Source organism: Acinonyx jubatus, chromosome E4 (assembly GCF_027475565.1).
Source record: "Acinonyx jubatus isolate Ajub_Pintada_27869175 chromosome E4, VMU_Ajub_asm_v1.0, whole genome shotgun sequence".
Taxonomy (NCBI): Eukaryota; Metazoa; Chordata; class Mammalia; order Carnivora; family Felidae; genus Acinonyx; species Acinonyx jubatus.
Window position 1 is genome coordinate 47,999,001 of NC_069395.1, and position 13,863 is coordinate 48,012,863.

The following is a 13,863-nucleotide window of genomic DNA, read 5'->3' on the forward strand; positions in this document are numbered from 1 at the left end:
GGCAAATCAGTCCACATCAAATTCAGCTGTTAACCTGTACCAGGCACCAGCCTCAGATTGATTTAACCAATCTAGGGTGGTATTCAGAAATCACAGTTTTATTTTCAATTTTGTCACTGTTATATTATTTTTTTTAACGTTTATTCATTTTCTAAATCATTTTTGATACAGTATGAGCGGGGGTAGGGGCAGAGAGAGAGAGGGAGACACAGAATCTGAAGCAGGCTCCAGGCTCTGAGCTGTCAGCACAGAGCCCAATGGGGGGTTTGAACCCACAAACTGTGAGATCATGACCTGAGCCAAAGTCAGGCACTTAATGGACTGAGCCACCCAGGTGCCCCTTGTCACTGTTTTAAATAGGCACTGAGGTGGGTGAAATACTGTTCTTAATACTCAACAATAAATGGGGGTTCTTTTACAGGTGGCTTTTCTTCATGTTTTTCTCAACTTGCCAGTTTGTCTGTGGTGAATATACATGGCTTATTTATTTGGTTTCAGGTTTACAAGAAGATACTTCTTAGTTTACTGTGACTTAACTTAGCAAAGATCCACTCTTGTTCTCTTTAAAACTTCCCCTTCATCCCTAATCCCACTCCCTGTACCAGAGTTGAAGAGCAGAGTGTGTAATAGGGATACCAACATAAACACCAATAGTGCTTCTTACAGGCTAGGTAGCCCTGCTCTAGGGGCCTGAGAGGCACGAGCTAAGCTGAGCCTCACAACTCTGTAAGTGGGTTATTAGGTACATTTTAAAGGTGAGGAACTCGAGAAAGAAGGCTGAGTTGCTTGCTCAAGGTCATGGAGTAAGGGACCCAGTGCTGGATTGCTCTATATACAAATATATTTCCCCGATACTGTCCACAAGATCTCTGGCATGGTTCCACCAGCTTACACCTTTATCTGTTTGCCTGACAATTCTGATTTTTCCTGGTCTCACCATAACTGGTATTATCTGCTTATTTTTCACCAGTTTGACAGATATAATGTGACACCTCTCTGGTGATTTACTTTGCATTTCTCTATACTACTGAGGTTGAACATCTTTTCATAGGTTAGCCCCACAGGCTTCTTCTGTAAACTGTCTACTCGTTTCCTTCAGCACATTTTTCTACTGAATAAATTTTCTTACCCGACTTGCAAAAATTCCTTGTATGTTCCTTTAAAAAATTTTTTTAAAGGACCTCTTGTGAGAGGAGGGTGTATTTTCAAGACTAAATGAGATGATACATTTATTTTTATTACAATTAAAAAAAATGTTTATTTTTGAGAGAGACAGAGTGCAAGTGGGAGAGGAGCAGAGAGGGAGACGCAGAATCTGAAGCCGGCTCCATCCAGGCTCTAAGCTGTCAGCACAGAGTCCGACGCGGGGCTCGAACTCACGAATGGTGAGATTATGACCTGAGCCAAAGTCAGATGATCAACCGACTGAGCCACCCAGGTGCCCCTTTGCACGTTCTTGATATGAACACTTTCTTTTATAAACTCCAAATATTTTCTCCCAGTCACCTTTTTCACAGCTCACATGACAACAGAATCATACTGGACAAATGATTAGAATGAGATAAGGGAGTTCAACAAGGTAATGGGCGTAAGTCTTCAAGTGAATGGAGAGATATTTCGTGTTTGTAGATGAAAGGAATAAATGTTTAAACACTGTTAATTCTCAAATTCATTCTATGAATTTAAAGCAATTCCAATAAAAATACCAATAGTGTTTTCTCTATTTTGACACAATGATTCTAGAACTCATTGAGAAGACGCATCAAGACAGTTAAGGCAAATTTGGAGAACAATGTAGTTACCTTACTAGATATCAAGACTTCTGTAGCAACATAGTAATGAAGGCAATACGGTACAGGCATACCTCAGAGATAGTGTGGGCTTGGGATCCAGACCACTGCAATAAAGTGAGTCAAAAGACTTTTTTTTGTTTCCCAGTACATATAAAAATTATGTTTACAGGATACTGTAGTATATTAAGTGTGCAACAGAATTATGTCTAAAAAAAAACCCAATGTATATACCAATGCTAACCATCATCTGAGCTTTTAGCGAGTCAGGTTTTGTTTTGTTTTGTTTTTTTTTTTTGCTGGTAAAGGGTCTTGCCTTGGTGTTGATGGCTGATGACTGCTCAGGGTGGTAGTTGCTGAAGGTTGGGGTGACTCTGGCAATTTCTTAAAATTAGACAATGAAGTTTGCTTCATCAATTGACTCTTTCGTGAGGATTTCTCTGTGACATGCGATGCTGTTTGATAGCATTTTACCCACAGAACTTCTTTCAAAGTTAAGAGTCAATCCTCTCTAACCTGCTGTTGCTTTATCAACTAAATTTATGTAATATTTTAAATACTTGGTTGTCATCTCAACAATTTTCACGACAACCTCACCAGGAGTAGATTCCATCTCCGGAAACCACTTTCTTTGCTTCTAATTCTAGTTCTCACGCTATTTCCACCAGCTCAGCAGTTCCTCCGCTGAAGTTCTCCTGAACCCCTCAAAGTTTTCTGTGAGGGTCAGAATCAACTTCTTCCAAACTCCTATTCATATTGATACTTGGACCTCTTACCATGAATCATGAGTATTCTTAATGGCAGCTAGAATGAATCCTTTCCAGGTTTTCAATTTACTTTGCCCAGAGCCATCTGAAGAATCATTACCTGTGACTGCTATACCCTTATGAAATACATTTCTTAAAAATTAAGACTTAAAAGTCAAAATTACTCCTATGATACCATGGACTGTAGAATCATGTTAGCACGCATGAAAACATTAATCTGGGAATGCAAATTGGTGCAGTCACTCTGGAAAACAGTATGGAGGTTCCTCAAAAAATTAAAAATAGAACTACCCTATGACTCAGCAATTGCCCTACTAGGTATTTATCCAAGGGATATAGGAGTGCTGTTTTGAAGGGGCACATCCACCCCAACATTTATAGCAGTGATATCAACAATAGCCAAAAATGGAAAGAGCCCAAATGTCCACCAATGGGTGAATGGATAAAGAAGATGTGGTGTGTGTGTATGTATGTGTGTATACACACATATATTGAAATCATTATTGCACTATGTGCTAACTTGGATGTAAATGAAAAAATGTTAATAAATGAAAAAAATATTTTTGTAAAAATAGAAAAAAAATAAATGCTAGAGATACAAAGGTATCTCTAGACAGACATGGGAAAAAAAAAAAGAAAAGAAACATTAATCTCGTTGTACCTCTTCATCAGAGCTCTTGAATAACCAGAAACATTGTCAGTGAGCAGCATGTATTAAATCTTTTTCTTTTCTGAGCATCAGGTCTCAACAGTGGGCTTAAAATATTCAGGAAGCCATGTTGTGAACAGAAGTGCTGTCATCCAGGTTTTGTCCCATTTACAGAGCCCAAGCAGAGTAGATTTAACCTAATTCCTAAGGGCTCTAGGATTTTTGGCATGGTAACAGAGCATGCGCTTCAATTTAAAGTCACCAGCTGCATTAGCCCCCAAACGTAGTGAGTCAGTCTTCCTCTGAAGCCAGGCACTGACTTCTCTAGCTATCGAAGCCCTACATGACATCCTCTTCCAGGATTAGACTGTTTCATCTGCACTTAAAATCCATCCTTTAACGTAACTACCTTCCTTTTATTTTAGCTACATCTTCTGGGTCACTTCCTGCCTCACCTTGCACTTGTATGGTGTGGAGATGTTCTTGCCTTAAACCGCAAGAACCAGCTCCGCTAGCTTCCAACCTTTCTTCTGAGGCTTCCTCACCTCTCTGTCTTCATGATATTGAAGAGAGCTAGGGCCTTGCTCTGGCTGTTTGAACTTCTGTTCAGACCATACCAGCAATAAGGCTGTTTTGTTTTCGAATCATTTGTGTGTTCACCGAAGTAGCACTTTTAATTTCCTTCAAGAACTTTTCTTTTGCATTCACAACTTGCCCAACTGTTTGGTGCAAGAGACCTTTTAGCCTAACTTGATTTTTTCACTAAGCTTATTTCTCCCCCCAAGGAGAGGGGGAGACGGAGGAGTGGCCAGCTGGTGGAACAGTCAGAATACACACAACGTTTACTGAAGTAAGTTTGTGGTCTTATATATGGGTGTTGTTTGTGGTGCCTTCGAACAATGACAACAAGATCAAAGATCACTGATCACATATCACTAGAACAAACATGGTAATAATGACAGGATTTGAAATACTGAATTACCAAAATGTGACAAGAGACACAAAGTGAGCAAGTGCTGTCGGAAAAAGGGCGCCGACGGACTTGTGCGAAGGAGGGCTGCCACAAACCTGCAGTTTGTACAAAATACAGTACCTGTGAAGTACAAGTATGCTTGTACTGGCTCACAGACAAGCACTAATGAAACAGAAAAGGGAAGCCAGAAACTGAGCGTGCACATATGGAAAACTCGTGTAGGACAAAGGTGGCACTGTGTGAAGTAAAGACAGGTTGACCCCATCAGAGAATTGTCACTCTTTTCATTCCAACGCGGGGACAGTGAAAATTTCCAAAGGCCATTAGCAAGGTGAGAACACTGGTGAAGCCCGGATCTTAGGGGCAAGCTCACCGGGAATTCTTAGATAACGCATGACCAACACCTCAGCCAATGACTCATGGGAGACTCAACCCAGCTGTTTCTGCACTTCTTACGATTTAATGTCATGTCTTAGAATCTATGAAATACAGTACGTATTAGCAAAGAAGGCCTCTCTGGGGACTGTTCATAGCATATCATATACTTGGAGCGTGGAGATGAAGTTGGAAATATTATATCCATGACCTCTATTCCTCCAGACCCCATCTGTCAACCTGCCAGAGCGCACCCTCGTTCCAGCACAGAGAAGAGCAACTGAAGCGTACCCAGACAGAAGCTTCCTGTACCAACAAAAACTTTGTCGATTGGTTTAGAAAGAGAAAAATATCAAGTTAGAGAACTTATTTAAAACTTAATGATGAAATGCATTTCAAAAGTTAGTGATCCAGGAGCCTGGGTGGCTCAGTTGGTTAAGCGCCCGACTCTTGATTTCGGCTCAGATCGTGACCTCACAGCCTGTGGGATTGAGCACTGCTTCAGGATTCTCTCCCTCTCTCTGCCCCTCTGCAACGTGCACTCTCCCTCTCTCAAAATAAGTAAATAATAAGAAGATAAAAAAAAAAGTTAATGATAAAAATATAAATATGGCAACAAATTATCCCCACACAATCTATATTTTTAAGTAATTTATTTCAATAGAAATATTTCAGAAAACTGTACTTAAATTCATTTTAAGTTAGCTTATGCAAACACACTGAAGATCTCACACTCACATCTGCATATTAAACAGAAACAAAAAATGAGAGAGGAACCAAGCTGCACATCACTCAGGGAGGTCATAGTGCAACTGAGTGCTTCATCACGGGAGTACCTCAGGTTAACTGGGATAAAGAAGAATAAAAATGGCTTGTGTTTTCCTGTATATTATCATCACTGGGATATTTATGCCCACAGATGTTTATCTCCTTTAGATGACATTGTGAACGAGTTCCCTGGTCCTCCCCACACATACACACTGCACTGGGCTATAAAACAACAAATTTGTCAATAATCAAGATGTAGAAACTCTTGAGAGTCTGGTGATTTATGAGCAGCTACTGTGTCAGACCTGATAAGTCGATGATTACTGGACTCTATTTATGAGTAGTTCTGATAGGTGATATCTTTAGGGGAAAGTTAATATTTGTTAGTATCTAAAACACAGATAATATTTATGAAAATCTCTCTGGTCTATTAAAAGTCTCATCCCAAAGCACTATATGCATTCCATTCCTTTCATCCCATCACCACTCTGGCAAGGCCAGGTGACTAGAATCAAAATTTAAATCCTGTTAATAACCCTTAAGGATCAGTTAACTCTTTAAAGACGATATCTACTTCTGTATTCTGAAACATACTAGCCCTTAAAAAATGTGAAAATAGCATCTTGACTCAGTTGAACAACAGTCGTTCCATATCTTGCAAGAGTCTCAGAAGCAAAACGTTTCCAAGTTTTGTTTTGACTGAGAAAGCTAGTTTAGTCTCTTAGCTTCCCTTTAATTTAGACATTAGAGTTATTTTCACTTTCCTGCAATAGTATTTTCAAGCAAACAAGAACTGGTAGGTTAAGTGACTGCCTGTTTGTTCTGAGTCCTATTTAAATGTAAGAATGAACCAATCTAAATTTCGCTTTTTTGTCAAAAAGATTATCATTACAAGATTTCAGTAGCTTTAATAAGATTCTCAACAAATCCTTCTGGCTATAATGTATTCTTCTAGGGATTTTCTGAAAGGTCTTTAGAATTAAATCTATGCTCAAAACGACAACATCAACAACACAAAATAAAACCAAACTCAGCTGGATGGATGCTCTTCAAAACTGTTCATAAAAGCGCGCATCTAAAGGTTGATTTGGGCGGGTTTCGTTTTAATCTCCCCTGGCAGGAGAGGGGCAGGGAGGGAGCCCGTCTAAAGAAGAATCAAGACCAAGGAGGACAGCAGCAACTGCCTGGAGGCCTGTGTACAGACTGTCTTGCACCTGCTGTGAGAAGGAGTAAGCTGGTGGACACAGGATAGCACACACTCCTGAAATCCGACAAGCAACAGGGCAGAGGATTATCGTCGTATTCGATGCCCTAAAATTGGTCCTCAAATTGTAATTGTTAAGGCACTGACCAAATTTTCCCCACACTACCACTTGAGATACTGGTATAATGAAATTGCTTTCAATAACCTGAAAGAGTTTGCATGCACATATCTTTCATTAGAATCCTCGGAACGGGAAAAAAAAAAAAAAAAGGTCACTTTAGTCACAAGCCATTTTTAGGGGAGCAAAACCAAAGAGTACTTATTAAATCATTTAAAAAAGGTTGACTTCACGTGGAAAACAATGATCCTCAATGCGATTAAGTAACAATGTTTTTTCTCAAAGCTTAGAAAAAAACAGAGTATCACTCTGGCTGTAAAACCATAAATTTACTATGTCTGAAAAAACCAGTATAAAAGAAGAGAGAGAAAATAAAAACAAACCCTAAAAGACCACCGAAGAAGTCAGGTAAACCTCACCACTTGCTTTGGATCGTTTGTCCATGTGACAGCAATACTATAGTTCCACTGGGGCACAGCTGAATTCATCTTCATTTTCAAAAAGAGATCCTTTGAAGCAGAAGATTTCTTTTATTAAAAATTACCTTCTGTTAAGCAACACTGGTACCCTGCATTTGCAGAAGGTAACGGGTTGGTTTAAAAACTGGGTGGAAAGGAACATGCCTCAAAAAACAAGAAGAAAATCAATAATGGATATATTCTTTTAAGAAGTTAATAGATTAAGTCTACTATTATTATTGATTTCCAATTAATACGACGCTTTATAGTTTTGTTTTCAGCAGTAAAGGTGTATAGTTTACAGATTTAATCTTAAGAAAAAAAAAAAAAGACTTCTGCTCAAGTCATTTGGCCAGGTAAATTCTAGTAACCCCAAGAGAGCGAGAGGCTAGGCTGTTCTTCGAGGGCCCCCGTGTCAACTAATACACAGTGTAGACACTAGAGACTGTAAACATTCCTTCTGCAACAATAGTGCTTCTTGGGCTCTTTTGTAAGTCACCCAGAAGAGGAATAAAGCCACTTATTAAAACTCTGTAGCTATAAACACCCTAACTCTTGACATACCGGGGGACCCAATACCGTAACAGTCCATACAGAAGGTAGTGCAATAGTCATATGGCATTTTTTATGCAGAAGAAAAAAAAAAAAAAGATTGTCATTGAAGCACAGACCTAGGGAGAAAAAAAAATACTCAAATTGTTGGGATCCCTTTTTGTAATGTTTATAAAATTAATAATATTTACATAGTGAGGAAAATGCTATAGGAAGGTGTGTTTGATGAGTTCTCTTTCAATTCTTATAGTTTGAAGATCACGGTAAAAATAATACCTCTGGGGAAAAAAGAAAAGAAAAGAAAACAAAACAGCAAAGTCCAAACCCCGGAGGGGGCGTGAAACTGAAGCTAGTGCTCTGAAGGCCATTATTATGCAGGTATTTTTATAGTTGTATTTTAAAAACTGATGTTACTTCTGTATGAAAAATAAGCTTCCGTGTTCAAATAAACTGTTAAATTACATGTGCCTCAAATTGTATTTTGGCTAGTATTATATACTACTACACCAGGCAGTATAATATGTCAATATTTATGCTTATTGTAAACTAGCTTAAATTTAAATTATAATGGAATTTCTAATGAGTTGTTCTCGGCTAGGAGAAAAAAAATGAGTGTAATATTGATAGAAATCTCAAGCTTTTGAGTCACTCGTTTACTAATTTATTAAGCGTAGGCTTAATAAGAGGAAAAAATTTCATCTTTCTACTAATAAACTACCTAAATATTTAATATTATTTTGGTGACCTATTTTCTTTGTTTCAATTGTTAGATCATTTGGTGAATTATAGATCAAAAATTCACCTATGCTATTTTAATTCCCTGCTTTCACTGGTTTCCATTTGCTTCAAATGCTAAAATAATCCTCAAAAGCAACGTATAATCTTTTGAATAGACAAATTTGAAGACAGAAGAGCAATGGCTACTTCTACTGCACAGTTCTGTTAAGAGTTTCGGTCAGCCGGAGGCCACAATCCTGTACGGGGACTGTTCACCACATTTGAACGCTACTCATTCTCTGTGCAAGCATCCCTTAACGTTTAGAGCTGAAAATATCAAACACGTCTTCCAGTTTAGCTCTCTCTTTGGCAAAACTGTGTGATGTCAGGCTCTGACTTCAGTTGCAAATCTCCACAAATATGGTTAACCTACAACACATCTACTTTAGCTTATTTATGAGAACATAATAGTAAAAAATCCACAGGGTTTTCATCCACAGTATTTTAAAAAGCACATACACTGTTAAAAACACTTATTTCTGAAGAGAAATAGACAAATTAAGGAATTTTAAAAAAATGCAAAACCAAAGAAAGATGTGCAAGGTCTATATAGTAATACTGTTGGCTATGCACGTGGTATCTTTCTATGTACCTGACGTGGGTTCAGCCTGGGAGGTCGTTAACTGAAAAATCATTTACCACAGGCAACATTTTGCCCTCTCTAGCCTCTGTCACTTTCCACAAAACCAGAAATAATGGTATTTCTAACTGTGCTATATGAGAAAAATATTTGAACTGTTCATATCCTTTCCCAAAAGCTCTTCTACTTTCCTTTGGATAGATTTTTAGCTAATTATTCTGTGGGCAATATTTTCTATTTAATATTTAAGTTTCAAGAGTGAAATATTGATGATTAAAAAAAGTATAAAACTCTCTAAGAATGCAAATGTAAGAAATTTTATGTGAGGCCCAAAGTATTACAAGTTTATTGGAAGGTATCAGTCAAAAAGCATTTCTTACTCTGGGCCACTGCTAAGTTACACAGTGCCCCATGAGCTTACAGCATCTAACACATAGCTATTGTCCAAGTGCCATTTTTTTGTTAAAACTCTAAGGCAGTTCACCTTTGAACTTTTTTTTCTTTCTGCAATTCAACATTTATTCTGGAAATTAAATGTACTGTTGTGTAGAAGAGCTCTCACAAAACAGCTTGGTCAACTACTGATGAAATAATGGTTTCATGGCAGGGACCAACAGTAAGTTTTCAGAAAAATGTTTTTTATAAAGGAAAGTTATGGGAGAAGGAAAGTTTTGATAAACTGAAGATTCCCAGAATCTCAATCTTTCCCCTTTTTCCCTTTTAAAATTATTTCGTATGCCTTATAATAAAATACATACACACATACACATGTGGAAGCTCTTATAAACAAATGTGACCCTGAATCTCCTATTTAACAAAAATAATGAAAATGACTAATAAAAAAAAACTGGCATTGTATACATTACACCCTGTAAAAGAAAATATTCTGATGAAATATCAATACATCACCTTGATAACAAAAATCACCAGTGACTGGCAGAAGGGTTAATTCAATTAACTTGAAAAAAATGTAGTTACTGTAAAATCTCAGAAAAGTTTAGGTTGGGATTACGGTTCTTTCCTAAGCAGATCTGTGGTCCAACAATGAATTCAAATAAAAGGCTAAACTTCAAACCCAGTTAAAAACAACCATGTTTTCTGGAGCCCACTTGAAAGAGCGTCTGAAACAGGAACACTCAGCCTTTATCCCTCCTGCAGGAAATGAGGTTCCCCATACAGTACTATATTTCAGAACTTTAGTGTCTAAAAAAAACTCCCCTCATTCAAAGCAAACCCCACCCCCAACCCCGAACACACCCCAACCACTCACATTGTGAACACGTCTAATTCCTAAACTCTTGCTGTGGGAAAGCCAGTGAGGCTGCAGATTACTGGAAGCCAAAGCAGCCTTTCAGGTCGGCTGCTGGCAGCATCCTACTTGGGCAGGGTATCTTCACACCTCAGTTCAAAACCAGCCCCTCACATGACCCATAAGAAATATGTTTTTCCTTTTTAAAGTGTTTCTAAAAAAGGCGATTCCCCCCTCCAAAATTAGTACAAAGTTAAAAGAAATGCAAATCAGCTATGATCTATCCCAAGCACAGCACCGCCGGAAGAGTCACACGCACTATTTGGTGTTTCATGTTGGTTTCCCTTTCATTCTTTTAAGGCAGTGGTTTCTGCAGGTCAGTTCGGAGAAAAGAAGCGCGGTCCATGGCAGTTTGTTGTGTAACTCCAATTTGTTCTCTGGGAATATCTCACTTCATTCCCTGAAATTAGTGCTTTTTTGGTTCAGAACTCCAAAGGCTGAGACGGAGCCTCTGGGCTCCTCCTGGCACAGAACTGGTTATAGCTGGCGCTTTCATCAGCTCCTTGCTTTTACTTAGGGGCAATAGTTCACCTCGCTTCTTTCTTAGGCTTTTACTCAAAAGTCATCAAGTTTGTAGGAACCTTAAAAATATAAGCATCACAAAACTGATAGTATTTAAAAGTTGTTTTTCAAAGTATTATTTCTTATCTTTTCTTGTCATTTTAAGTAAGCCCAAATATCTCTTTATAAAAGGAATTTGACAGAAGGTACTGCAATCATTTATGAATAATGAATAAAATATGCTAGAACATTTTTGGGAAAATCACTGAGTTAATACTCTCTTTCCAAAAAACTGAAATTGGAACAGGAGAAAGGGTGGAGACGGTGTCTTTCTTGTCTAACACAGGGGCTCAACAGATGCTTGCTGAGTGAAAAAAATGAATCAGAAAAGAAGTTCGGCTCAAGTAGGGTGAGACTCACACAAATGTGCTTGTTGTCATCTATTTTCTCATTATGTGTATCACCATGAGTTTCTACATTCACATTTTAAAATCACAGGTCATTTTATAATGAACGTTACAAAGAATTTCTTTGTGAAGTCATCATGAAAATACATATGGAAGAATAAAACTTATCATTAGATAAATTCTGATCTGACACTTTGTGACTCTGAAAAAAAAATCAACAGGTTATATAATAGTTTGCTGCCTATAGAGTGGATGGAATCAAATTTCATTCCTTACAGAAATCAGCAGCAAGCCACGAAGTCCACATTTTAATGAGGAGAAATTCCACAATAACTCTTTGAAATAGGAATATATGTTGTTTTTAAAAATCAGTTGATGAGTCCTCTAGTCAAGGACTAAAGAGGTTTTCACCATGTTAAAATACACTCTTAACCTTTACTATCAGTTTTCTTATCGGTGTGCTGGGAGAGATACCCCTATTTCAATGGTCCTTTCTCTGTCCTTTAAAACAGCTTAACAGCTCTCACACTTTAGCAATCTTTTCCTGAAAATCCTAGGATACACACACACACACACACACACACACACACACACACACACAAAAAGGTGGGCGAGTCTCCTACATGTGTCATCTTTGGAATGAAAAAATTCCTTAACAATACATTTACAATTGAATTATAAATCAAATACAATACAGGGGCACTTGGGTGGCTCAGTTGGTTAAGCGTCTGACTCATGATTTTGACTCAGGTTATGATCTCACGTTCATGAGTTCAAGCTCTCTCTCTGAACCTCCCCTGGCTTGTGCTGTCTCTATCTCAAAATAAATCAATAAACTTAAAAAAAAATTACAATACAAATGCTCAAAAGTGCTTAAAGTACAAATTCTCAGGTCTGGTGATAAAAAACCCATATTTAAATAAAGCATAAGCTCATTTCCTCCTAAGTTCCTTGAATGTGATTTAAGGTGTTGTATTTGAGTCAGAGTCTTCTATTAAAAATTTTCAAATTTCACAGCTTCTATTTATACATTTGCTGCTACTCTAATTCTTCCAAGTATAGAGAAAAATGAATAAAACCCATTTACACACATTTGGTTGACTTTTTCAGCTGGAAGGTCTACTAATATAGTAAAAGAAATTGAACCTTTATGCATACACTTTCTAGATTAATCTTGAAATCTGAGATTAAAAAAAAATGACACTTAATACCTTAAGCACATTTAAAGAGTGTAAGTTATGCTGCATTGCACGTAACCTTAGTCCAGGCAAAAGGAGGTCTGTTTCCTTTATTCTGTCCCAGACACTAACCTGACAGAGGCAAGAAGGTTATCTTTGTTCTAGATCATTTCCTTCTTAATGGAGGGTGCTAAAAATGATATCAAATACTGCTCTTAGTCTTTCCTATATATATCTAAAACGAAAACACTAAGAGAACAAGGCCTATTCTAACAAAATTTAGAAAGATTGGATCTAAAGAATAGAGGTATTTACTTGTTTGACCCTGTGTAGGTCACTTAGCATGTCTGAGACTTAGTTTCTTCCTTTATCAAAAAAGGGGTAATAACTTAGGGCCTGACAGCATAGGGTGAAAAATACTTTTATGAATGATATAAACTTATATAGTGTATTACATTATTCAAAATTAGCTACAGATAACACTTCTGAATTTTGGTACCTTAAGTCAATGGTCTTCAAATATACTCAACTAAAAACTGGTGTATAAAAAAATCTACACATATTTCCATAACTGCAGCTATCTTTATTTCATGTCTGCTCTAACAGTTCATGGTTCAACTTTAGATCTGCAGCAGGGTTTGGGGAAAACAACACCGTGGCAGCTACAGCCTCTGAATTAGACCATCTTTGTTTCAGTAAAATAAAAACAAACCCATGGGTTTTTTTTCGGGGGGGGGGGGGTTTCACTACAACTATAGGAACCTGCATCTAGTCAATAGAATAAAGAGGAATCAGAGTAATTTTATTAAAGTGCCATCTAAATTTACCCTCTCTGGGGCTATATTCCTTTGCCTCTCACTATATTCTACCAACACAGCCTCATTTGCCTATTTTGAACATCTTAAGCTCATTTCAGTTTCAGGAACTTTGAACTTTCTGTTCCCTCTACCAGACCTCTGTTCCCGTTAATCTTCACATGGCTGCTCCTTCTTGTTATTCATGTCAATGTCTTCCGGGAGATCTTTGTGCTCATTCTTTCTTTATTAAATTAAAAAAAATTTTTTTTATGCTTATTATTTACTCTTGAGGGAGTTAGAGCACGAGCCAGGGAGGAGCAGAGAGAGACAGAGAGAGAGAGAGAGAGAGAGAGAGAGAGAGAGAGAGAGAGAGAGAATCTGAAGCAGGATCCAGGCTCTTCACTGTCAGCACAGAGCCCGATGTGGGGCTCAAATTTGTGAACCACGAGACCTGACCTGAGCCGAAGTTGGACGCTCAACCGACTGAGCCACCCAGGCCCCCCTTAAATTTTTTTTTAATGTTTATTTATATTTGAGAGAAAGAAAGAGCATGAGTTGGGGAGGGGCAGAGAGACGGGGAGACACAGAATCTGAAGTAGGCTCCAGGCTCTGAGCTATCAGCACGGAGCCTGATGGGGGGCTGGAACTCATGAACTGTGA

General features: G+C 37.9%; 1 protein-coding gene across 8 annotated transcripts in view; it reads right to left on the reverse strand.

Annotated features, from left to right (window-relative positions):
* Positions 1 to 2,061: 2,061 nt before the first annotated feature.
* Positions 2,062 to 13,863, reverse strand: part of RALGPS2 (Ral GEF with PH domain and SH3 binding motif 2) — a 164,794-nt gene continuing 152,992 nt past the window's right edge. For 6 of the 8 annotated variants that reach the window (XM_053209458.1, XM_053209457.1, XM_027074313.2 and 3 more), the window contains one exon: positions 11,247 to 11,430. In XM_053209458.1, coding sequence (XP_053065433.1) covers positions 11,338 to 11,430 — 93 coding nt within the window. In that variant the 3' untranslated portion in view covers positions 11,247 to 11,337. Of the gene's footprint in view, positions 10,902 to 11,246; positions 11,431 to 13,863 lie in introns of those variants that run through there. The other 2 variants (XM_027074314.2, XM_027074312.2) reach the window with 1 other exon arrangement.